We start from the raw sequence: 25,395 nt of genomic DNA on the forward strand, positions 1-25,395 counted from the left end.
CCACTTCATTTATTTTTCTCCTGTCAAAGACATCACTCCTTTTTCCTGTCCTGTGAAACCTCACCTATCCCCTTGTCCACTCCCCATATTGCCCTCTGTGAAAAATGTGTATTTTATGATTGGCTTTTTGTAAATATTCAAATGACTATTATATGTGTTATGTCAGAAAGTTATACTGTATTCATTTTCTTAAGTAGTGTGTTAACTATAGTTTTAAGTTAGAACATAATGTTAAAATATAAACTATGCTATGTAAGATACTTGTTTTTAAAGAGAGGACTCGCACTGAGACAGCAGCCACAGGACACCTGAATCTTTCACAGAAAAATAATTTATTGCTCCATTATCAGAAGAAACTAACTTCTTCCCACCTTGCTCAGCCATGAAGATGCTGTCAGGATTAAGAGGAAGAAGTTGGCACTGACCAGCCAGAATCCTTTGTTTGAATGCAATTTATGCATCATGGGTGAGGTGTATGAATATGCAATGGGCTATTAATTTTAAGGGTTAATCCTCTGTTAATGGGTGTCCTTTTTCGGGCTTATTTTGCCCAGAAAGAGGTACCCGGACTGTCTGTAACTCTTTGTTTTTATTGTCTCATATTGTCCTAATCCAAATTGTCCAAATTTTTATTACTTTAATTTTATTACTATTTTAATAACCATTTTATTACTATTAAACTTTAAAATTCTAAAACCAAGCGATTGGCGTTTTTCACACCTCGCTTGCCCTCAGCCCATCCGAGCGCGTTTTCTGTCCCCATGGAGAGCACAAGCCTGTGTCACATGTGAAGAACGCCTAATTCCTAATCCTAAAAACACCATTCCTAATCCTAACGGTGTCGTCATGGCTGAGCAAGGCTGGAAGAAGTTAGCCTCTAATGATAAAAGAGCAATAAATTCTCTTTCTCTGAAAATTTTAGGTGTCCTGTGGCTGCTATCTGGTGCGGGGACCTCATTCCTTTCTTAAAAAAAAAAAAAAAAATAAAACCCCCACATACATTAGTTCCTATTTTAACTACAAAAGTTACCTTTTAACTACAAAACTACCTTTACCATACTGTTCAAAGGTTAACGCAGCACTGCTAATCAACACAACACAATACACACAGCAAATATCTGAGCAGAGCCACATAACACGCGCTTTCCACACGCGCGCGCGGGCACACGCCCAGCTGTGCACACATCTGTTCACGTGCACGCGCACACGTGCACGAGCACGCCCCGCCCCTGACACGCGCGTCCCCGTCCCTGCCCGGTCCCAGTCCCCATCCCGGTCCCCGTTCCCATCCCGATCCCCGCCCCGTCCCCATCCCGGTCACCGTTCCCGTCCCATCCCCGCCCCATCCCGGTCCCCGCCGGGTCCCCGTTCCCATCCCGATCCCCGCCATCCCGTCCCGTCCCCATCCCGGTCCCCGCCCCGTCCCCGCCCCATCCCCGTTCCCGTCCCGGTCCCGCCCGGTCCCCGCCCCAGCGGAAGCGCTCGGTGATGGAGCCGCCGGCCATGGAGGGGCCGCTGCTGGTGCAGCACAGCCACAAATTCGGCACCAAGGTGAGTCCGGGCATCCCTTCCTCCCTCTCCCACTTCCTTCCCTCCTTCCCCTCCTCCCCGCCCTCCGGGGGCCGCTGCCGGTGAGCGGCGGGCCCGGCTGGGAGCGGCCCCGGCGGGCGCGGTGTGACCCCGCTGCCCGCAGCGCTGGAAGCGCGGCTGGTCCGCGCTCTACCCGGCCAGCCAGCACGGCGTGGCTCGCCTCGAGCTCTTCGACTGCAAGGAGCCGTCGGCGGCCGGGCGGGCGGGCACCCGGCGGCTCGCCCGCACCGTGGTGCGGCTCAGCGACTGCACCAGCGTGGCCCCGGTGGGCGAGAGCGGCCCCCGCGCCGGCACCGCCACCTTCCGCCTGGAGACCCGCGACCGCAGCTTCCTCTTCGCGGCCGAGAAGCAGCAGAGCGAGGAGTGGGTGGCGAAGCTGTGCCAGATCGCCTTCCCGGTGAGCCCCGGGCTGGGCGGGACGAGGGGACGGGACGGGACATGGGTGTCAGTGTGTGGGGTGACACCTCGGCACCTGGCAGCTCAGGGAGGACACCCTGAGGTGTAAAGGTTTGAAGTGCCCTCTCGGTGGGTCCTGCTGTGGTTTGCGGGGCTCCTCAGCGTGCTGTCAATAATTCGAGGTTGTGGCTCCAAATTTCAAGTCGGGCTCTTCTTGCCCGGTGCAGAGCCCGTGCTCGCCCTGCAGAGAGCTGGCAGGAGGCCAGCTGATGGCCAGGAGCGTTTCCTCTTGGCCCAGCCATTGCTGCCTTTCCTGCCGCAGCAGCCGTGGAAGCAGAGCCTCGAGAGCCTTACAGGACCCGTCTGCTTCCAGGACCTGGAACCCCTTTCCCAGCCTCGGGGCTCACTCCTGGCTGCTGCTGTGGGCACCCTGTCTGTGCTGGGCTCTGGAACATTCCTCTGCAGCCCCGGGAGCTGCTGGGCAGCAGTGTGCCAGCCAAGGCTGTTTGTCGGCGGGTGCCCTGGCTGTGTGGTTTTCTGTGCCCTCTGGGACAGCAGCCCACGCCTGCCCAGCTCCACAGCGCTGCCTCTCCCTCCTGGGAGGTGTCTGCAGAGCCCTGCGTTGGGCTCCAGCTGATTCCAGGTTTGGAGTGCTGGGCAGGGCTGCCTGGCAGGAGGACTGTTAATGCCAGGATGTCCCCTGAGTGTGATTCACTTTTGTCCCTCCCTGCAGTCTCCTGGCAGGCCAGGGGTGTCCGTGCAGCAAATGCCAGGGCTGGGAGGCACTGGTGGAATTGTCTCTGTGTCTCCTGGTGCAGGCAGGGTTGCAGCCTTTGCCCTGAAAGCAGCTGGTGGGGCTGAGCTGGGGACACAGCACACCCTGGGAGCGGGGCAGGGTGGTGGCCAGGCCAGGGAGCACCTGCTTGGAGCTCCCATCCCCCACATGGAGCCATCATTTGTGGGCCTGAGGTCCAGAAGCAAGCTGGAAGTTTAGGAGGTTGGGAGCAAAAGGCTACGAGGCTGGCATGTGTTTTAAAAAGGCCTGACCTGGAGCAGGAGGCACAAGAGCTGCACGTGGCCTCTCTGCACAGAGCTGGAGATCCTCAGCTGGGATTGCTGATCATCTGCATGGAGAATGTGATTTTGTGTCATGTTCCTGCCCAGAGGGTATGCAGGGTGCAGCAGCTTGGGAGCTGGGGCCAGAGATCATTTGGAGTTCAGAACAGATTTTTTTTCTTTAATTTCCTTTTGAAGATGAGGAGAAGTGCAGTCAAATGGAGCCTTAGAGGCTCTGGCAGATCTAGTGGCCCTTGGCTTTCCAGTCCCACGCTGGAGCCCTGCTGTGTTGGATGCTTTAGCTGAGGAGGAGCTGCTGCTATCAGCTCTCAGGACATGAGGTTCTATGACCCAACCACAAGGGCTGCATGGCCCTTTTTTGGGCCTCGTTTGGGTTAAGAAGCTCATGTGTGTGGGCTTTAAACTGAAACTGTGGCCTGTGCCTTCTGCAAGGTGTACCCTCTGCTGCAGCCCCAAGGAGCAGCTCCACACGCTGAGCCTCCCTTGTGGCAGCTGCACAGGGCTCAGGGAGCCTGTCCTTTGTGAGGGGCTTTTCTGCAGGAGGATCTCTGAAAGCACCAAGGGTTTGTGTCCCCCCCCGGCCCTTTGGGGGCCCTGCTGCTGGGACACAGTCGCTGACAGCGTGCGTGTTGCATTTTCAGTTCTGCATGTGCTAAAATAGAAGCGCTCGCTTCCCCTCTGCAGGCTCCCCGTCCTCCTGGCAGGGCAGGACACAGACCCAAGCACCAAGGGTTTGTGTGCTCCCCCTGTCACCAGGCCATCAGCTCCCCGTGTCACCAGGCCATCAGCTCCCTGTGTCACCAGTCCCCTGTCCTTGGGACGGTATGGCCAGGAGCTGTGTTTGGGTTGTGCCGTGCTTTGGGGGCAGCTCTGTGCGTTGTGCTGTCCTGTATCCTGTCACTGCAGAGCCCAGCTGGGGACAGGGCGCTGCCAGGAGCTCAGGGAAGTCCCCCCTGTGCTGCCTGGCCCTGTTCATCCGTGTTGCTGTGGGCTCAGGGGATGCTGTGGCCAGCTCTGGGGTGGGCAGGGTGCAGCACAGCCAGGCTGTGGGGCTGGGGAGGGCAGCAGGGCTCAGGCCATGCAAGGTGGCCTTGGGGCTGATGTGGGAAGAGAACCCTGGGTCTGATCTGCTCTCCTTTGGCAGGGAAATGGCCCCAGCGATGGCCTGGTGTCACAGTATGGCCGAGAGGGCAGCGGGGAGTCACCAGCCCTGGAGATGGCCGTGAACTCCATCTACTACTCCAGAGATGAAGGTGGGACCTGCTGCTGCCCTGACTCGGGGCCACCTCCCACAGAGCCTTGTCCTGCTGCTGCTCCTCCATCACTGGGGCCACGCTGGGCATTGCCTGTGTCCCCTGCCCTGCCCTGAGCAGCCCTGTCCCCACAGTGGGGTTGGTGTCCCTGTTCAGTGGTGTCCTGGGGTGCTCAGTGGTGTCCTGGGGCTGCTCAGTGGTGTTCTTGGGCTGTTCAGTGGTGTTCTTGGGCTGTTCAGTGGTGTCCTGGGGTGCTCAGTGGTGTCCTGGGGCTGCTCAGTGGTGTTCTTGGGCTGTTCAGTGGTGTTCTTGGGCTGTTCAGTGGTGTCCTGGGGTGCTCAGTGGTGTCCTGGGGCTGCTCAGTGGTGTTCTTGGGCTGTTCAGTGGTGTTCTTGGGCTGTTCAGTGGTGTCCTGGGGTGCTCAGTGGTGTCCTGGGGCTGCTCAGTGGTGTCCTGGGGTGCTCAGTGGTGTCCTGGGGCTGCTCAGTGGTGTTCTTGGGCTGTTCAGGGGTGTTCTTGGGCTGTTCAGTGGTGTCCTGGGGTGCTCAGTGGTGTCCTGGGGCTGCTCAGTGGTGTTCTTGGGCTGTTCAGGGGTGTTCTTGGGCTGTTCAGTGGTGTCCTGGGGTGCTCAGTGGTGTCCTGGGCTGCTCAGTGGTATTCTGGGGCTGTTCAGTGGTGTCCTGGGGTGCTCAGTGGTGTCCTGGGGCTGCTCAGTGGTGTCCTGGGGTGCTCAGTGGTGTCCTGGGGTGCTCAGTGGTGTCTTGGGCCTGCTCAGTGGTATTCTGGGGCTGTTGATAGCAGGGACCATGTTGGCCACACTCTGCTTATGGTGCTTTTTGTGGCATATTCCCAAAGCTCAGTGGAAACTGAGCTGTCCTTGTGGGGGTGTCCAGCTCATCTGCAGAGTCTGTGCTGGGGACAGGAGGAGAGCTGCAGGGTGTGGGGAGCCACACCTGCAGTGACCTGAGCAGGGAGGGTCTGATTGTGCTTCTGTTCAGCAGCACTGACCCATAAAAAGAAGTTTGTCCCCAGAGACCTTTGTAGCAACTGCAGGGGCTGCTGCTGCCTGTGAGAGAGGCAGAAAATCTCCCCTGGTTAAGGGAATGAGGTTCAGGAAGAGTGTGGGCGTCAGCTGGTGGGAACCTGCTCACCAGAGTGTGCTCAGGCCAGAGGAAGCACAGCCCTGGTGCAAGACTTCTCTTTAAAGGACCTTTTACCATGAACAGATTAATGCTGGTAGGTCAATGCTTTGCTTACTCTTGGTAACTGAGCTGCTGCTGCTGAGCTTTCTGCTGTGGAAAGCCCTGTTCTTCCTCTTGTATCTCTTGCTTCCAGAGCACTCCCTTCTTTCCCAAGATTCCCTACTAGTTTCCCCTGCTGAATTGTCACTCAGCTTCTCACCGTACTCCTTCCTCAGTGTTGTTTCCTAGACTGTCTGTGAAGGTGGTAGAAACTGCTGGAATTGCTCACGTAAGGCAGCAGGGCTCCAGCAGGAGCTGCAGCTCTCTGGGGCACTCACAGTGATGTCCCCTCAGGTGTGCTCCAGCTCTACAGCTTGTAGTGTGGCCTTTCCCTGCCCAGCTGCTGGGCACAGGCTGGCCCTTGCTGTGGGAGTGGAAGGAGCAGGATTTCAGGGCAGGATTTCAGGGCAGTCTCTCCTGCAGGATGTGCAGGGTCAGTGCTGCAGCCACACGCCCTTTGATGGGAAGCTCAGCCTGCACAACGTGCTGGGTGCTGAGCAGGACGTGACCCTTCTGCTTCCCCTTCAGGTGATGTTCTCCTTCGAGGCTGGCAGGCGCTGTGACTCAGGACCTGGAAACTTCACCTTTGAGACCAAGCAGGGCAACGAGATCTTCCGCCTGGTGGAAGCCTCCATCCAGGAGCAGAAGGCTCAGGTGGAGGAGAACCGGCAGAGCTGCGACTCGCTGGAAGCCGACAGCCCCGGCGTGGTGCAGATCCGCCAGGCCCTGGCTGACAACCTGAACCTGGAGCTGCCCGCCGAGGGGGACGACACCCCGGCACCCAAAGCAGGGCTGGCACCCAGGGCTGGAGCAGCAGCAGCAGAGGAGAGAGATGCCACATCTCTGCTGAAGAGCCGGACTCTGCCGGAGCTGCCCGTGCCACCGGCCAAGCCCACGGTGTCCAGCACCCCTCCACGCTCCCCTCTGCCCAAGGGGCTCCGCGCCGTGCCGCCGGCCGAGGACCCATCCAGCGTGTACTCGGAGCCCCTGGACTCGGTGAAGAGCCTGCAGCCGTGGCCAGACCCGCTGTACTCGGACCCTGTGGACAGCAAGGCCGCGAGCGTGGCCAAGGCGCCCGGCGGGGCTGTGGAGGAGCCGAAGCCGCGGCTGCCGGTGCCGCCGCCGTACTCGGGCCCGTACGAGCAGGTCCGGCCCCTGTCCGAGGGGCAGGGCCGGGCCGAGGGTCGTGGCCAGGCCGCCCCTGGGCACAAGGAGCACATCTACGACGAGCCCGAGGGCCGTGCCCCCCGCTCGCTGCATCCCTTCGCCTACATCTACGACGAGGCGCGGCCCACGAGCGAGGCCTGGCGCACGCAGGGCCACGACGGCAAGGGGGGCTACGAGTACCCCTACAACCCCAGCACTGATGATTACTCGGTACCCACCTTCCCGGCCAAGGCCAAGAACCCCAAGCCAGTGCCAGCCCCCAAGCCCCAGGCAGCCTTTATCCCCAAAGGGGCAGAAAGGATGGAGGACCCTGGCAGGCGATGGGGCAGCGCGGCCCCCGAGAAGGTGCTCGCCAAACCCAGCCTCAACAGCAGCAACAACAACAACGTGGAGGTGCTCTACAGCCAGGTGGTGAAGCCCCAGCAGCTGCAGAAGAAGGAGCAGTGTGTGGATGAGTACAGCTTGTCGCCTCTCTATGAGGATTTAGGGGAGATATAAGCTGCTGCTGCTGCTCTGCGTCTGTATCCCAGCAGGGACTGGGCATCCCAGTGCCAGCTGGGCTTCTCCTCCCCAGGATGGCTCGGGGCTGTTTGGGCTCAGGCAGAGCCCCTTTTCTCACCAGTGCTGAGGGGCTGTGTTTCCCTGGAGGGAAACAGCAAGAGAGCTGTGGCTGGAGCGTGCCCCAGCTCTGGAGCTGGTTCCACTGTGCCTTCTGATCTGCAGGAGGGCTGGTATTTTCCTGTATCTGCTGCTCTGGCTCTGCTCTGGCTTCCTGTCTGACCAGGCTGCAGGGCTCTGGTGCCTTTTATGGTGTGTGGAAGGCTGCTTGCCATCAGTCTCCAAAAGTATTTTTATATAAAGTTATTTTAATATTAAAGTCTGTATGTCTCAGAAGGACACGTTTGCCTGTGGCGTGGATGGGGAGGTGCAGGTGCACGTTTGTGTCTGTGCCAGGGCTACTGAGCCAAGAGGGAGCCTGAAAGAAAAGTGCCTGCCAGGCTGAGCTGTGGCTGGATGCCCTGGTGCCAGGGGATTAAGGGAAATGGGAGTCAGGCTCAGATATGTGGTGGCCTCCAGGCACAGGGCTGGGCAGGGACAGGCACCAGCTCTGCTGCAGCTCAGTGGCTGTTGTTCAGTCACAGGATCTCTCCTTCTCCAGCTTGATCCCACTGCTGATCCCCCCTGCTCCCAGCTGCTTTGGAAGGCCTGGAAGGGCCCAGTCTGGCTCCCATTCTGTTTAATGGCCAAATCTGTGATGCCTGCTGTGTGGTTTGTGGGATTGCTGCGTGGCCAGCCTTGGCCAGAAGCCTACCCAGGAGAAAAACAGGTTGTGCTTTCTGTGTGGGGCCACACCAGGCCTGCTGGCATTGGCTGTCCCCACGTCTGGATGGGGCTGCTGGTGACTTCTGCAGGTTTGGCAGCCTGTGGGTACCTAAAGAACAGGCAGGTGACAGGCAGCACTGTGCTGCACCTCTGCAGAGGGCTAAGCTCGACTTCTGCAGCCCCAGCTCAGCCAAACTGTTGGGGAAGCCTGGAGGTTCAGGTCCCCAGGCTGGTGAGATGGTGATGAGGTGATGAACTCTGGGCATTTATTGGTGCCCTGGTTGCAGGGGGAAGCCTCAGTCCTGTAAAAACACAGCTCAGCTGTGGCCAGGACCAATCTGTGGCTGTTCCCCTCTGCTGGGTCTCTTCTCCACTGGGGTTTTGATGCAGGAGAAGGGGAAAAGTCTACTGGGTTTTGGGAAATCTGAGGGAGGCTGAGGTGGTTCCAAAAACTTTGTTGCCTCCCTGCTGCCTCCTCCCTAAACCTGATTTTATAATTTTTATGTTGTTGACTGGTTTGCAGGCCCCAGGCTGGGCTATTTGTGTGTGTTCATTCCTGCACCCAGCCATCCCTGTGCCTGCTGGGGTGTCTGCCCTGTCTTCCCTGGTACCTGCCCTTGATGTCTTGCCCCAGCAGCTGCCTGGTGAGATGCCAGGGCATGGCAAGAGCCAGCCCATGCCTTTGGGCCTGTCAGAGCTGGGATCCCAGGGAGAAGAGGTGGGATTGTGGTGCTTGCCTCGTGCCCTTGCTCACCTGCAGCTGTTTCCCAGGAAGCACAGGTCAGTGGTGGGATAGCAGTGCTGGACATGTCAGGAACCACAGGCAGAGAGTGAGCTCCATGGAGGGTAACTTTATTTTGGAACAGCTTTTCAGAACCAGGTAAGTAGAACACAAACTCTGCTGGTGCTTGGTATCAGGGGCTCAGTGAGACCACCCCACCTTGGCTTGGTCAAGCTGCCCTTGGCTCACACCTACCCTACACCTGCACTGAAAAACAGGCTGGCATCTGGCCAGGAATTCTCTGGAATTGCTCTGGCTTGGCATTTGCTACAACCCCCTTCACTAGCTGGGGCGTTGGACAACGAGGCCAGTCTTGGAAGCAACCAAATCATCTGGATTTAATCTTTAAGATTAAATCCAAGAGCCCTGTTTCATTCCTATTCAACCACCCCACTGAACCTGCTGCTGTGGGATGAGGGCAGCCCAGCACGACTGCCTGCCTTGTCTGATTTCCTCCCTGCCCTGCCTGCAGCTCTTCTGCTCCCACTGACAGCAATCTGTGATTTGTGGCCTGTGCTAACACAGTCTCACAAACCCAAATTTGAGGCAGGCTGGTGACGTGTGGTGGCAAGAACAGGAAATACGTGCTGCTGCTGCTGCAGGGGACAGCTGGATCTCTGGACAGAGGGTCCCTGAGCAGCAAACTTCCTGCAGAACTGGCTCGGTGACGAACACAACGTGAAACAACAACAAGGAGGAACAAACGATGGGAAGTGCCTGCCTGACCAAGGCCAAGCTCGGTGCCTTGCCTGACCACATCCGGCCAGCTGCTGAGCCAGGACCTGTGGTTGCCCAGGGGCAGCTCACTGCAAGAACTCCTCATATTCCTTGGGGAGCAGGGAGCCCTCACAGGAGCCTCTCCTGGCTGCTGCTGCTGGTGATCTGAACGTTTGGAGGGGAGAGGGAGCCATCAGCAGGGGAGCCACTGCAGCTTTGGCTCTGCTCTGAGGCTGCAAGACAGGGACAAAACACAAATCCTTGTGGGAGGAGGTGCTGGCTGTGCCTCACCCTGCTGGGCACAGGGAGCTGCCTGCAGCAGGAATCTGATTAGGAGGGCACAATCTGCTGGAATCTGGCCAGGAGGGGACATCAGACCCCGTGCAGGCTGCTCACACACACGGACTCACCTGCTTGGGCTGGTGCCGCTCCGGGCGCTGCTCCCGGGGCTGGGGCTGCTGCCGGTGGGGAGGTTTGTACAAGGAGCTCTTCAGGTATTTGTAGAGATTGCTCTTCAGGTGCAAGGGGTTGTAAGCAACTTCCACTTCCAAGTTGTTCAGGGCGCTCTGCTTGGAAGAGAGAACTTGAGTTTGCTACAGGATGTGAGGTGGAGGCTGTGGGGTTTGCATGTTTGTGGTTTTTTTGGTTTCTTTTTCAGGGACAGTGTTGTAGACTCTCCAAACCACCCACCCTGCAGTGAAAGGTGAAGGGATTGTTGGCTGGGCTGCAAACCATAAGGAGCACTCTTAGCTGTGTAGAGAACAAGAGGTATCTCCAAACAGATGTTAATGGATTCAAACATTCCCTTGCAGGATGCAGTCCTATCCTTTCCCATTGTCCAGCATCAGGCTGGAACTCCCTTTCTGGGCACTGTCACCCTCAACTCTGCCTCACAAGGCCTCTTCCCCCCAACAGACACCAACATTGCTCCCAAGGACAGGTATCTGCTGTCCATGGAGAAAGCTGTCTGCTGGGAAGGAGTTCTGGAGTGCACCATCGCACTTCAGCTGTCAGTAGACATTGTCACAGCCATTTCCTTCTCTCGTTATCTGCTGAGGTGATAACGAGAGCTGATAATGAGTGACTCACCTCGATGGGGCCCCTGACTCGCTCGGGGTGCTCAGCCAGGAGGGCTGGGAAGGCTGATGGCAGCAGGAGCTCTCTGATGGCCACTGCTTTCACCAGGAGAGTGGCAGAGTCAGAGGGGACGATGACATAATAGGGGTGCACCACCACGTTCCAGTTTGGTCCAGTGTTCTGGGGCTCATGCCTGGCCAAGAGCATCCACTTCCTTTTCTAAAGGGCAAAATCCAGGTGTGAACAACAGCAACAGCCACTTCAGTGCTGCCACCGTGGGCTCAGGGCAGGCACACTCACACATCACGGAAGGGAAACTATTCTGCAGCAGGGCTGAGGACAGCATGGCATTTGGTTTGTTTTTTAGCAAGTCATTTCTTAAGAAAAACACCGAGTTTTGGTTTGCAGCTTGTCAGTTCTCCACAGTCCAAGTCCTGGTTAATTATTTTTGCTGTTAAAGTTGCAAGTCTAACTCCAACCCTGGCATTTGCACTTCACTCCTCCAAACACTCATTTGTGGTAGGTTTGAGGGTCTTCCCTAAGCTCTGATGAGCTGTAGCATCTTTCCAGCAGATGGAAGGATTTACAAGCCCAACTCTGGCCCAAGAGATGAGGTTGCAGCTTTTAAAATATTTCCTGGTGCAGCCAGACAGATGTTACAAGGTGTGCACTCCCTTTCCCTGGCCATCCCTCCCCATCACACTGCCATTGTCACACACTCACCAGGAGACTGTGACACAAAGCATGGAAGCTGTGCTGGTTTGTCTCCAGTTCATCCCAGTCCAGCTGCCAGCAGCTTGTGGGCTTGATGATGAAGGGCAGCCCATAGAGTACAGACTCACAGACCCCTTCAGACTTCAGAGCCCTGCCAGGATACAGCTCATGTTAGTGCTCATCATTGTAAGAACAGCTGCACAGCTTAGAAATTATCCTGGTTTTTTCCTATAAATAACCTCAGAAAAGACACTAAAGGGCATCTCTGTGCTCTGCCCTGTGCCATGAACTGCTGCCAGGAAAGAGAATTGTTAGGTGAAATCACAGCACTGTGAGGTTTTGCTTAGGCTCTGACATCCAATTAATTGCTGTGGCCTCATTAGGTAATGAGAGAGCAGAATTACTGCAATTAAACATTACACTGGGGCAAAACAACTTTTGGAGGAATGGCATCTGTGGTGTCACCCTCACTGAGTGCTGTGGTGACACCAGGTGTGATTGATTGTGGTCTGCATGTGGGCTGTGCTGTTCCTTGAGAGGAAGAGTGATGGAACTGGGGGTTTTTCACACCAGACTTTGGCTCACCAGCACCCCAGAGCCTCCTGGTGATGTCAGCAGGCCCCAGGAGAGTGAAGCTTTTCTTACAGCCTGCCCCAGTTACCCAGTGGGAGACAAGGAGCACCACTCACTTCAGCACCCGGAGTTTGTGCAGAGCTGTGGATGGCCAGGCTGCCACGTGCCAGGCAGAACTGGCATCTGCTGTTCTCCCAGTGCCATCAGCTGTCCCCAAAAGCAGGGCTGGGTCCAGCAGCCTCTCCTGCAAGTCACACTTCAGGCACACTGGGAGAAGGAGAATGGTTTAGGTCGCTGGGATGGGCAATGTTTAGCACATGACATGCTCAAAGCACTTAAAAATTAATGTTTTCTAGCAACTATTGAAGGAAGGAAAATACCAAAGCCTGACACAAGGCATCAGCTTTTCCTCAAATCCCTCTGCAAGACAGCCTTTATTTAAGTGCAGCTCTCTGCAAGACAGCCTTTATTTAAGTGCAGCTCTGGCACAGACTCTGTTTTGAACACAATTTTTAGGGCTATTCAACTCTCAAGGCTCCTTTTTACCTTGGCCACGTGGCTGTAAATTCACATGCCCCTCCAGGCACATTGTTGCTGCAGAATGGAAACAATTGCAGCCTCAGCAGCTGTGGCAGCAAAGAGCAGCTTTGTAAGCCTGATGATTTTGCAAGTTATGCACAGACCTCACCTGGGCCTCTAAATGGGAGGGAAGGTGCCCATAGGACAATCCTGGGTAACCTTTAAGGCTGAGGGACTCAGGAGCTCCTAGAAAGGGAGCAGAGGAGAGAGAAAATGAAATACTTAAAGTGTTCTTGGGTGCAGCAGCGTGGCCAAAACCTCCTGAGGGAAGGAGGAGATGGAGCTGTTCCCTCTCTGTGCCATGGTCATGGAGCCACGTTTTAAACAGCATCTCCAGGCTGATGACATTGTCCTCTACAGTTTGCACCTCGATGTCCATTCCCAGGATTGCCATATCTGCAGGACAAAAAAGAGAAAATAGGTGAAAAAGCACCAAGATTTTCAGCCATTGAAAAGATTCCTTCAGCAATTATTAAACTCCTTTGTTGGAGGTGCAGACAAACGTGGTTTGATGTAGCAACAACTCTGAAGCATGGAGAAATGTAGGCTGAACAGCAGAGTTAGGCAGGATATAAACAAGATAAGCCCAAAAAAAACCCCAAAACCACCCACAAGTAATACCTCCAAGGTGCATCCAGATGAGAAGCTAGCTTGATGTCCATCAGATAAACAAAAATAAAACGAAATAAATAAAATAAAGGGAAGGGAAAAAAACAATTTGCAAATTGCATAAGACGTGCAACATAACCACTGGTAAACACAGAAGATAGAGTGTGGTAGCACTAACAGCTTTACCATGCAGCCAGGATGTGGAAAGGCTTTCTGAGAAGATGAATAAATAGCAGAAATAGCCTTTTTCCCCTCCTTGTGTTTACCAGGCCAGCAGGGGGATTAAAAAACAGTGCTGCATCCATCTACACTGAGATATCTTTTAATTTCTAACGCCATTTGGCAAAAATGACACTTGTGCATTAAAAAAAACCAAAACCAAAGAAAAACCCCAAGAAATTAAATCATTTCTAGCTGGCAAATAATCCAGGACTACTGTAATGACTGTAATTCTCCAAATGTTCTGCAGGACACACTTTTTGACTGTCCCCACCTCCCAGCCTTGAGGAAGAGATTGTGTTGGTGCTGTGTCTGCAGCAAAGCAGCTCAACTCCCACTCACAGCAGATCTTTCACACTGCCCTTGCTACTAAAAACCTTTCCTTATCCTCTCTGACTGTCCCTGGCTGCCAGGATATTTAATTCCTTTATTTTTTTTTAGTTCTTTACTTTTTTTTTTGGTTCTTTATTTCTTTATTTCTTTTTTTAGTTGGAAGCTGCTCTTCACGAACTGAGCTATTAAAACCCCAAGAAATTAAATCATTTCTAGCTGGCAAATAATCCAGGACTACTGTAATGACTGTAATTCTCCAAATGTTCTGCAGGACACACTTTTTGACTGTCCCCACCTCCCAGCCTTGAGGAAGAGATTGTGTTGGTGCTGTGTCTGCAGCAAAGCAGCTCAACTCCCACTCACAGCAGATCTTTCACACTGCCCTTGCTACTAAAAACCTTTCCTTATCCTCTCTGACTGTCCCTGGCTGCCAGGATATTTAATTCCTTTTTTTTTTTTTTTAGTTTTTTACTTTTTTTTTTTTTTTTTTTTTTTTTTTTTTTTTTTTTTTTTTTTTTTTTTTGGTTTTTTAATTCTTTTTTTTTTTTTTTAGTTGGAAGCTGCTCTTTACGAACTGAGCTGTTCCCAGCTCCAGGCCCTTGCCCAGAGTGTTGCTCTCATTTCCCTGCAGAATTCACTGTCGTAGGATGATCCTGTTTTGGATGCATTCCCTACAGATTTCAGACTTGGGCTTCTCTCAGGGATGTGCACTGAAGAGGGCATTAACAGCCCAGAAGACAAAGCACCAGGAAATCCATGTAATTAACTTTTACAAACAGCAAAACACAGCTGACAAGGGGAGTTATTTGTGTTTTGGGGCTGGTAAATGCTTTAGTTCTTCCCTCAGTAAATATTTCCCTGTTTTTTTTTTTCCTTCATTTTTTCCTCTGTAATAGATATTTAATCACTTACACATCTGCAGTTGGCACAAGACATGACAATTTTAAAAGAAATTCACTGCATTCATTAGGAAAAACAGGTTGGGGTGCCAATATCTCAAACCTTGGAGAGCAGAGCCCAGGCAGAGAAAGGAGCCCTGAGACTTGCAGAAGATGGGCTGGGGTCATAAAAAAGGCATTAATGCTTTACCTGTTGTTTGTTTTTATCAAAGAGAAAGAGCTGGGAGCAGTTATCTCCAGCACATGCAAATATTAACCTTTGTTAGCAAAAGGTCTGGCAAGGCTCAGCTGCTTTCAGGGAGTGGAATGAGGCAGGGGAAGAGAAATACTAATAACAACAACAAAAACAACAATAATAACAATAACAATAACAACAACAACAACAATAATAATAACAATAACAACAACAATAACAATAATAACAATAACAACAACAACAACAACAACAATAATAAGATAATGATAATAATAATAATTTTTAAAAGTTAACATTATATAATTATAATAGAATAATAGTATAATTATATTCATAATTTATAATACAATATTATTATAATACAATTACAACACAATATAATTATATAATTACTTATTATTGATAATAACGATAATAATAGTTATTCTAATAACTATGCTAATAATATATTGATTATATAAAATTAAAAGTATGTAATTATAATAATAGTATAATTATATGATAATTTATAATATAATAAAATTACAATATGATTATAATACAATATAATTGTAATATACAATTTAAGAATTATAATAATGATAATGATAATAAATAAAAGTTTGTTTGTTGCTTGTTGGGGTTTTTTTTGTTATCATTTAGAGACCAGTCCATCCAAAGTCCAGGCATCCTGCTGGTTGCTCCCCCAGATTATTCCCACCTCCAATGTCCTGCTCTCCATGGGGTTTAGTTGAATCACTTTGTCTGATTCTGAGATCTCAGCATATTCAAAGCTATTCTAAGATTTGCCAACATGAGGTTTTCAAACTACTGAAGTCTTTTCCAGCTGCACTAAGCTGGGAATGAGCCTGGAGGAGATATCCTGATCCTGCTCTGGATATTAAAAATGCAAGTAGGTTTAAATAACCCCTAAAAAAACTAATGGAAGAAATATCCTCAGGGAAATGAAGCTCTTGATTAAGTGCTGCATCACAATATTTATTTTCTAGCTCAACACAGCACTAATCTTGCACTTCCTGTACACTGGATCTTGCAAATTCAATGCTCTTTACTGTATTTTTTTTATAGGAAAATGGATTTTTTTCTTCTGAAACAGGAGGGAGCAGCAATGTGTATCATAAACCAGTTGGGCTCATTTTTCCAATTATCTGACCTATTCACCCCCTGTTGCTTTTCTTACAGAGCAAATAGTTCATCCACTCAGAAAATCAGAATTTCATCCCTTGACATTTCAATGGCCTTTTTGTCCACATTTATATTTTCATTCCATTTACTGGGTGAAAGGGCTACACAAAAATCCACGTTTAGAAATCATTTGGGTGGGGTTTTGCATTCCCTAAAGCAGCCTGTGACAGAGGCACAGAGCATCTCCTCCTCTGTGGAGCTGAGCCTTCCAAGAATTCCCTGCAGGATTCCCAGTCCCTGCTGTGACAACTGACCAGAAATTTGCTGCAACCACGAAAGAAAATGAACAGCAAGAGACAAATAACTCTGCCTGTTCCTCAGTAAAAAAAAACAGAAATAACCCATTTTAATCCTGTTGGGATCTGAAATGCAAGGAATTCTCAGAACTTTGGGCCTGTAAGCCAAAGCTTAGAATTAAACACAAGATTTTAGAAAAGGCTTCCAAACTAAAGTACTAGAAGCAAGAATTATAGTAGGATTTATAGTTTAAAGCAGAGACACGTTAAGCTAAGTAAAAGAACGTTTAGAGTTTTAGAGTTTAAGATATAGAAAAAATTAAAGTAGCTACAAGGGTAAACAAGGAAATTAGAATGCAGCACTGTGACTTTGTGTGTCATAACATGATTAGCTAAGAAAACTTACACTGCAGCATGGGTCTGTAAGACAAAATATTTAAAGATTGGGTCAAAACCATAAGTATCCTTTATTATTGCAGTGTTTTATTAGTCAATAACTCCTTAAAAAGTCTTGTGACTAAAGGTCTTACGGCCTTCTGAACCATGCTGTAACAATGTGAGCTGAACTCACCCTTCTTGCCTATGTAGAAGATAATAAAAATAAACCACATCATCTAAAAAGCTCAGAAGTCCTGCCTCTAACTCATTCAGAACTTAAAAAATCCCCATAGAATCCTCTCTCCCAGGCTGCACGTTGCTGGGAAGGGTTACTGTCACTGACCAAGCCTCTTGTTTAGCTGGTTGTTTTTGTCTTTGATACAGTTCCTGCTTACTGCTGCTGCTTTCCTCCATGCTCAGAGGGTGTTATCCCCATAACTCGATGCCTTTTTCTCTTTAACCCCCACAGTGAAGCTGTGTCACACATGAATTTTAAATAATGCCAAGAGCTGAAGTAATACACTGCCAGTTCTTGGCTTCCTTTTCCTGTCAAGGTCGGGATTGAAGCGCTCCAGATGGTATTTTGTGTTCAGCCTCAAATGTTTATTAGTTCTTATCTCTCACACAGGCTCACAAGCAGTGAGTTCTGCAGCATTCCACTAGCAAGGCACAAAATGGCCCTGTATCTCTCTCTACAAGGTCTTTTAAGGCTAAACTGTCCAATTAAGAAATGACACCTTAATTATTTTCACTTTTAACCCAATAACTAATAACTCAAAGTCCACAGTGTGGACTTTTCTGTCCAATTACTAAATACCACCAAACCCATGAAGAAGAAGGTGAGGAAGAACAACCAGCCACGGCCCTAAAACCTCCATCTTGCCCCATATATTGGTATATTCTAAAACCTTAAACTCTAAATTTCCCACCCTGTGATATCACACACTTCTAATCAAACTCCACACCCACAATCCCACCTCTATCATTCCATTTTGGAAGCCTTCTCCACAGCCTCAGGTCAATGCAGTGTTCTCCTGGGGGTCAGGGCTTGGCAGCACAGAAAGTCTGGAATTCTCAGCATCCAGGAGTCCAACATCCAGGACTCCATCAATACAGGAGGTCTGGAAGTTCTACAAGCTCCAGAGAAGAGCTGTGGTACAAACTTCCTCCAGGCACAGCAGTTCCCACTCACCCAAGGGACATTAAGTGACCCAAAGGGAAGTGGCAGATGTTGGACTGTCGTGCTGCCCAAAGCCATAACTTCCCTAAAAATGTCCTCCACTCACCACTGCTGGGCTCCTCTGCTGGCACACACTGCTCCACATCCTCAGGCTCCAGGAAGTCTCTCTTCACAACCTCAATGACCTGTATTCTTCTCAGGCTCACCAGGTCTATGTCTTGTAGCTTCTTTTCCAGCTGCTTTACCATGTCTCTGCTGGGCTGGCTGGTCAAAATTGTGATCTGAAACACAAATCAGAGCATGAAGAGGCTGCCTCTACCCCAATTCTCTCTTGGGAGGTGAAGATGTTGGGTAGCACTGGTGTCACTACGGAGAGAGGAGAAAGCTTGCTGAAATCTCTCATCTATTCAAAAGCAGATTTATAAGGAATTTTTTTTTTTGAGCTTTGGCTCACATTTAAGCCAATATGAAATGGATTGAGAGGTTCACTGGAGGAACATCCACAGGTTTTGTGCTCTGTGCTTTGCACTTGTGATCAGAGTCTCTGTGTGTAAGAAGGGACTTGTACATTAATTGTAGTTCAAATACACTAAACTGGGCCTTCTCTCTTAAAAATTGAATGGGAATTTTGTATTTTTTAAAATGTATCCAGTCTATCCTAAAGATATTTCCAGAGAGAGCAGCAGTAGTTGTGATTGTCACCACTCAGTTTTGGTCTGATACTGAGAAAAGGAAACAAAAACTCTGATACTGAGAAAATTCAACTTACTCTGCATTAAAAAAAATGCTTGTGATGGGGAGGGGGGGAAATTACAAGCACTTAAGTATCTGGAACAAAAAAGAAGCCTTTTTTTTGAAGCTTTTTTTGGCCTTTTGTAAGGGTAAAAGCCCCTCCTGCCTGTCAGTGACCAAAACCTGTCCCTGCAGCATGTCTTACATCCCCTTGCAAAGAGAAGTACAATAAAACTGCATAATCTAGAAGAACTGGAAGGATAATTGCATCATCTAGAAGAACTAGAAGAATAATTTTATAATCTAGAAGAACTAGTCTACAAGGACTGCCTAGGGGAGGAAAAACTCCCTGTATCCATGGATTAACTTAATTTTTAATGTAGCTTGCTCCTTCAAGTATACTAGAAAATGTCCTGGATTTTGTTGTGTGTCAAAAAAGGTCTTGTGTCCAAAGCATGGTCTGTTTGTTCCAACCCCCAGCTTTAAAGCACAAATCACCTTTCAAATGGTCAGGAAAAATACCTTAAAGCCTCAAGAAAGGCAGAAAATCAGTAGAAAAGTTTCCTGGACAGACACTGGGAGTAAATCTCAATTGCAGCCTGATCACAGTGTGACTCTGTGACACTGTGGAAGGGTTTAAGGACCTAAACAAAGCAGAAAGACTTGGCAAATTTCACCTGTGGGAATCTCAATTTGTTTTTTATGACTGGCAGGTGGACCCTGAGCCTGGGAAGTCTGAAATGCAGGACTGTTTGAAGCTGATATTTTCTGCTGTCCAGAGGAAAACATTCCTGTGTGAGTCCTTTCCCCTTGATAACTCCCTGTCCTTTCATGTCAGTTGATACTGCTTTAAAAAATACTTCCTCCTGTGAACCTTGCTCTGCTTTCTATATTCACACATCTGTTCTCACGTGTTATTAGCAGCTTCCCTTCCATTTATGCATTTAGAGCTGAAAACACAGCCACCAAAATCCACCAAAAGTGTGTCCACCAAAATCTATCAGATCCTGGACCAGGACAGCTTTCCCTAGATGTGTCCCCTTTTCCACAGGAATCTGTCCAGAGGGATTTGAGGACTTGATATCTTCTTTCAGGACATCTGTGGATCTCTGTAACATCAAGAGTGCTGAATACCTAAATTTTCCTGCATGTTCACCGCACACGAAAGTGAACGAAAGTGCACAAAATGCACACATTTATAAATCACAATGATGTGGGATGGCTCCCACTCCCCTCCCAGCATTTCCTTACCTCAACAGAACTATTTGTGGAGCCTCCTGCTGCTGTGTGCCTGCTGTACTGCTTGAACTGCTGCAATCCATCCTGCACAGCCTGCAGCACTCCGGTCCCCCCCGGGGGGAAGCAGCCTTCAGCCGGCAGCGAGCGGAGCTCCGAAATGCAGGCTTGAACTCGGGCAAAGTTTTCTTTCACTTGCTGCAAAACAGAGTTCAGGGAGCAGGAAAGGCTGGGGTCTTAGGTTACAAGAGGGGGCTGGGGGTGTGTATTCTATCACTGTCTGTTACAGGTGGGGCAGTTCTGTTCATTGGGCAGTTTTCTTTATTACTTCCACAACCAATCCTCCCTCCAGGAGATCTCTGCTGTTCATGGGCCATTAATTATTAATTATCTTCTGTTCATGGGCCATTAATTATTAATTATCTTCTGTCCATGGCCAGTGAGTGTCCCTGCACGGCTGATCAAATTCCATCATCCCACTGGGAGATGCTCCGCCCAGGGGAGGAGCCAAGCATTCCTACCTGGATACAATCTGAGCCTGGAACAGCACAGCAGCCTTTGCCCACTGCATTCCCAGAGGAGCAGCTTTCTCCTGCCCTGCATTCCCAGAGGAAGAGCAGGCCCATCCACAGCAGCCCTGGAGCTTCAGAGGAAAACTCCAGCCTTGTGCAGGATCCCTGCTCCAGCAGAAGCACAGCTGGCACTGCAGGAGGGCTGAGCCCCCATGGGATGGGACTGTGCCACCACCCTGACCCACAGGGCTCAGCTCCTGCTCTGACTGTGGCTGTGGTTTTTCTTTGGTTTTGTACTATTGCATTTGTATTTTAAATTTTCCTAGTAAAGAACTGTTATTCCTATTCCCATATCTTTGCTCCGGAGCCCCTTAATTTCAAATTTATAATCATTTGGAGGGAGGGCGTTTACATTTTCCATTTCAGGGGAGGCTCCTGCCTTCCTTAGCAGACACCTGTATTTTCAAACCAAGACACCTGGTAAACAACATGAAATACCTCTCCATAATGTGGAGGAAGGCTGGTGGTCACAGAGAAGTCAGCACACCTGAGCCTCACCAAGAACTCAGCAGCTAAACTGGTACATTGTGGCCACAGGAAAGATACTGAGTGAACTCCACCAAATTTATTTAAAGCAATACAAGACACTGCTGCCAGAGGTCACCTTCCCCACTGAGGAGCCAGCAGGTGAACACTTGACTTGTTTGCTTCAGGTGTGTGGAGCTCTGGGTCACTGAAGCACCCCTGAGCCCTGGTTTACAGGGTGGGCTTTCAGTGGGACTGAGTGGGAAGCTGCAAAGGCTCTGCTCAGTCCTTACTCAGTGCCACATTAAATTTTTTGATGCTTCAATGCTGATTTCTTATCTTGTCACCATTTGCTTTCCCCCACAGTTGTCTACTTTCAATCTTTGCCCTCCCTGCCCTTTCCAGGGAGGCTTTATGGACTCTCCTGCTGGGGACATCAGTGGGAACAGAGACCATAAACAAGCACAGAGGAAAGGTTAAAACCAGGGTAAGTGTGTGTGACACTTCCCCATGTACTCTCCCCATCTCTATTTTCAGCTCTGGGGCTTTCCTGACTTCATGATTTGTCTAACACAGCTCTGAAAAACAGCTTCAGTACAGCAGCTGATGTCTGCTATGGGAATGTAGCACCCAAAAAAACCAGCAGAGTGAATACAAAGAATGGCTTAGGAATTATTAAAATCATTGTAAACATGCTTTGCAGTTAAACTTATAATTTCTTATTGATTTACCAGCCAGAACAGAGAAGGGACCTAATCCTATTTAGAGGAACAAAGGATAAAATACAAGCATGTTCTTCAATCTAGACAGAAGAGTAAATATATTAAGAAATCCCTGGAGGATAAAGCAAATAAATGCAAATTAGGAACCAGGTACAGGTTTCACAATGACAATTATTAACCACTGGATGAAATTACCAAGAGAAGTACTTGATTACCCATCTTGTCTTCAGATCAAAACTAGATGGCTTTCTGGAAGGAAGTTTTAATGAAATAGGGGTACTTTAGTGAAATATAATAGCCTGTGATGAGAACAAAACAAAACAGTGATCTAAGGGCTCCTCTGCCTTTAAAAACTGTGACTATCAAAATGAGGAATTGCTGTTTAAATTAAAAAGACAGCTGATCAGGAGCAGCAGTCCTAATACTGTCCTTGTCACACTATCTATAACCTTTCTTACAAAACAAACACCACAATTAGCCAGAGTCTTCTTGCAGATCACATTTGCTCATTTACTCTTGACCTCTGGCTTTTTATTTTTCTCAAGATGTGAAGACTTGACAAAACTCCTCAGAATGTTTCCACCATTGCTGTATAAATTGGAAGGGTTAATCCTGTGTGTTGACAGTGATGTAAATGGGAGTGCTCAGTGTGATAATTTCTAACAGGGCGACTTCAAAAATTCTTGTGAACTTTAAGATGCACATTTGTATTCCCAAACTATTACTGCAGAGCTGCTGCTCATTCTCCATCTACATTTATTCCTGTGCAGAGCCATAAGTGAGAGGAATATTTGTTCTTACTGACTTAGAGCTCTGTATTTAAAATCTGTGTGGATGTGGCACTTAGGAACGTGCTTCAGTGGTGGATTTGCCAGGGGCTGGGTTTAGAATTGGATTTAGTCTTAAAGAACTTTTCCTGAAATCACAGAATCATCTGTGAATATAATCAACACAGATATATATAAAAATATATTTTAATATATATAGATAAACATTCAGCACAGATATATATAGATTTATATATATATTTTTTTTTTTTAATTCTGCACCTTTCCCCTTCAATATCTAGGACCTCTCACACACTGGTAATATTTGTCCAGCTCGAGTTGTGTGTGATAATTCTGACAGAGAAGCAGTACAGCACAAAGCAGCACACAGAAGGTGCAACAGATGCTCCAAAACAGATGTTTTAAGAAGGAAGAGCACAAAACCTAATTCACCAGGTTGACAGATCCAAAACGACACTCCTCCTTTTCAATTTTACCCTTTCATAAAATTCACTTCACGAGTGATACTTCCGAGAACGGCCAATTTTTAAGATGCGGATTTACATACAGATTTTTAGGTATGAATTTAGACATAAACAATTAACTTTTTTTTTCCCTCCCTGAGCAGCAGCACGTACCGTGAAGGGCAGCAGACACTCCTGCTGGGGCTGCAGCACGTAGAGGCTGAGCAGGGGCACCCTGCAGGGCCCTGCCAGGCCACAGGCCAGGCACAGGACGTTCTCCAGAGCCTCGGAGAGCACGGAGCAGGTGCTGGCCCAGGAAGGGGACGTGGCATCCACCACCAGGATGTGGGATGGCTGCTGGCTGGGGGCTTTGGCAGCAGGGAAACTTCTCCGTGGTTCTGAGGGGAATTTTCTGGAATTCATGGCTTCTGCAGCACGTGGGTGTTATGGGCACGGTGATGCATCTGGATGGGGGAAAGAAATAAAGAACAGCAATGAGTGAGGATCTCTGGTCACTGAGGATTTCAGACTTTCTGTGCTAACAAGCACTCACCCCCAAAAGAACACTGCATTTAACTTAAAGCCATAGAGAAAACTTCCAAAATTAAATGACAGAACTAAGATGATGAGTATAAAGTTTGAATAAAAGTGTGTAATAGCATAGAGTTGAAAATCTAAAGTTTAAAATTTTGGGATACAGTAATACATATATTACAAAATAAAAATTTTAAGGCAGAAGCTAGTCCTTCATAGATTTAAGTAGTATTGTGTAATTAGATAAAAAAGTCCACATTGCAAGCGACAAGTCGTTAGTTATTAAGTTAAAAATTAAAATTATAAGTGTGTAGTTTAAATAAAAGTGTATAATAGCACTTCAGATACTTAAGTGATTGCAGTTTCTCTCCCTCTCATCACAAGCATTTTTTAATGCAGAGTAAGCTGAATTTTTGTTTCCTTTTCTCAGTATCAGACCAAAACTGAGTGGTGACAATCACAACTACTGCTGCTCTCTCTGGAAATATCTTTAGGATAGACTGGATACATTAAAAAAATTAAAAAATTCCCATTTCAAGGGAATTTTCAAGGGAGAAGGCCAGGTTTAGTCTCTTTGAACTACAATTAATGTACAAGTCCCTTCTTACACACAGAGACTCTGATCACAAGTGCAAAGCACAGAGCACAAAACCTGTGGATGTTCCTCCAGTGAACCTCTCAATCCATTGCAAACAGAAAAAACCTTAAAAGTTTAAAATTTAAAAATACAATAATATATGTATATAACAAAATAAAAGTTTTAGAACAAAACCTAGTCCTTCTTCTTCACCTTCTTTCTCCCTCTTCTTTAGGAGTTTAAACAACATTGTGTAATTAGATTTAAAAAATCCACATTACAAACCACAAGTAGTTATTAAGTCAAAAGTAAAAATATTTTAAGTGTCATTTCTTAATTAAACAGTTTATCCTTAAAAAACCTTAGAGAAAAAGAATACAGCTCCATTTTGAATTTGTTAACATAAAGTACTATAAAACTCAGTTTATTTAAATAATATAATATTAAATATTAAATAATATTTAATACAATAATAAATAATTAATAAACAATCAAATAATTAATTTAATAGAATATTAAATAATTAATTTAATATACTATTAAATAATTTAATATTTATATTTCAGTTTTAAATAAATGGAAGTTTTTTTAAAATAAACTTCAGTTTATTTAAAACTGGAATATAAATAAAAACTAACAAACATCTAAATCCAAATTCTGCACTGGCCAGGAGGAGACCCTGGGGAGAGCAGTCCCTGTTCCTTCACCCCCAGCAGCACGAGACAAGTAGCTGGAAAAGCCAAAAGAGGCCAGCAGGATGCAGCAAGAAAATCCTGCACATCCCTGAATTTTACTTTGTGGGTAAAATTTACTTTTTTAAAAAAAAATAATTTATTTATTTATTTTTACTTTGTGGGTGTGAAGAACCAACTTTTGTCCTCCAGAGTGTCAAACACCTGGGATGAGCTCCTCCACAGTCCTTGAATTTGACATTTGTTCCCCAACCCCATCTCCCTTCAACCTTAAGCACAAGAGAATTTTCCTGTTCAAAAATGTATTTTCATGAGCAAAAAGCCTTTCTAAAAATCCTCTCTTCACTAAATCCATGCAAAACATTCAGTGCTGTTTCTAAAGATACAAGAAATGCTTCAAAAAAGAAAAGTGTTGGTGTAACTGCACACATCTTGCTTTGAACTGGGATAATTTTTTCTCCCCAGTTTTGTTCCCAGCAGAATTAGTAGAAGTTTTGGAAGGATTTACACAGTTGGGCTCTGGCCTGTCATTTGTGGGGTGTGTTCAGCTCACACAAACAGCTCTTTTATGGTCTCCAAGGAGATAAGATACTGCATTTCCTACAACCTCCAGCACTCTGGAGTAAGAATTTCTGTAAGGCTTGGGAAGAGCAAGAAATCATGACAGAAAAAAAAAAAAAAAAAAAAAATCTGAATTTTTAGGATTCCTTAGGATACCTGTCAGTGCAGGCAACACAAGAGTGATCACAGCATGAATTTTGAAACTGGGGTTAACATTTCAGGGCTGATGAAAATGTTATAAATACAGATCTAGATCTTGTAGGTATCTTGCTTTGATTAGTCCTCTGGTATAATTTGATTGTCAAATGCAAAACTGCCAGATACCACTTTAATCAGTGTCTCTCATGAAG

At 48.1% G+C, this 25,395-nt stretch overlaps 2 protein-coding genes across 2 annotated transcripts; one reads left to right on the top strand and one right to left on the bottom strand.

Annotated features, from left to right (window-relative positions):
• Nucleotides 1-1,462: 1,462 nt before the first annotated feature.
• On the top strand, nt 1,463-7,618 carry DOK1 (docking protein 1). The gene is made up of 5 exons (XM_041488176.1): nt 1,463-1,551; nt 1,694-1,987; nt 4,208-4,316; nt 5,449-5,552; nt 6,086-7,618. Exons 1-5 carry the CDS (start codon nt 1,489-1,491, stop codon nt 7,220-7,222), a joined length of 1,707 nt encoding a protein of 568 aa, XP_041344110.1. The 5' UTR covers nt 1,463-1,488; the 3' UTR covers nt 7,223-7,618.
• Nucleotides 7,619-8,910: 1,292 nt separating this feature from the next.
• LOC121364701 (meiosis 1 associated protein) lies at nt 8,911-23,104 on the bottom strand. Its single transcript, XM_041488155.1, has 9 exons — nt 22,856-23,104; nt 19,707-19,889; nt 17,830-18,004; nt 12,711-12,884; nt 12,026-12,176; nt 11,346-11,487; nt 10,635-10,841; nt 9,956-10,111; nt 8,911-9,778 (listed from the first exon to the last, which is right to left on the bottom strand). The coding sequence occupies exons 1-9, from the start codon at nt 23,102-23,104 to the stop codon at nt 9,632-9,634; spliced, it is 1,584 nt and encodes a 527-aa protein (XP_041344089.1). The 3' UTR covers nt 8,911-9,631.
• Between the last annotated feature and the right edge of the window lie 2,291 nt (nt 23,105-25,395).

Source organism: Pyrgilauda ruficollis, unplaced genomic scaffold (assembly GCF_017590135.1).
Source record: "Pyrgilauda ruficollis isolate IOZ18807 unplaced genomic scaffold, ASM1759013v1 scaffold88, whole genome shotgun sequence".
Lineage (NCBI taxonomy): Eukaryota > Metazoa > Chordata > Aves > Passeriformes > Passeridae > Pyrgilauda > Pyrgilauda ruficollis.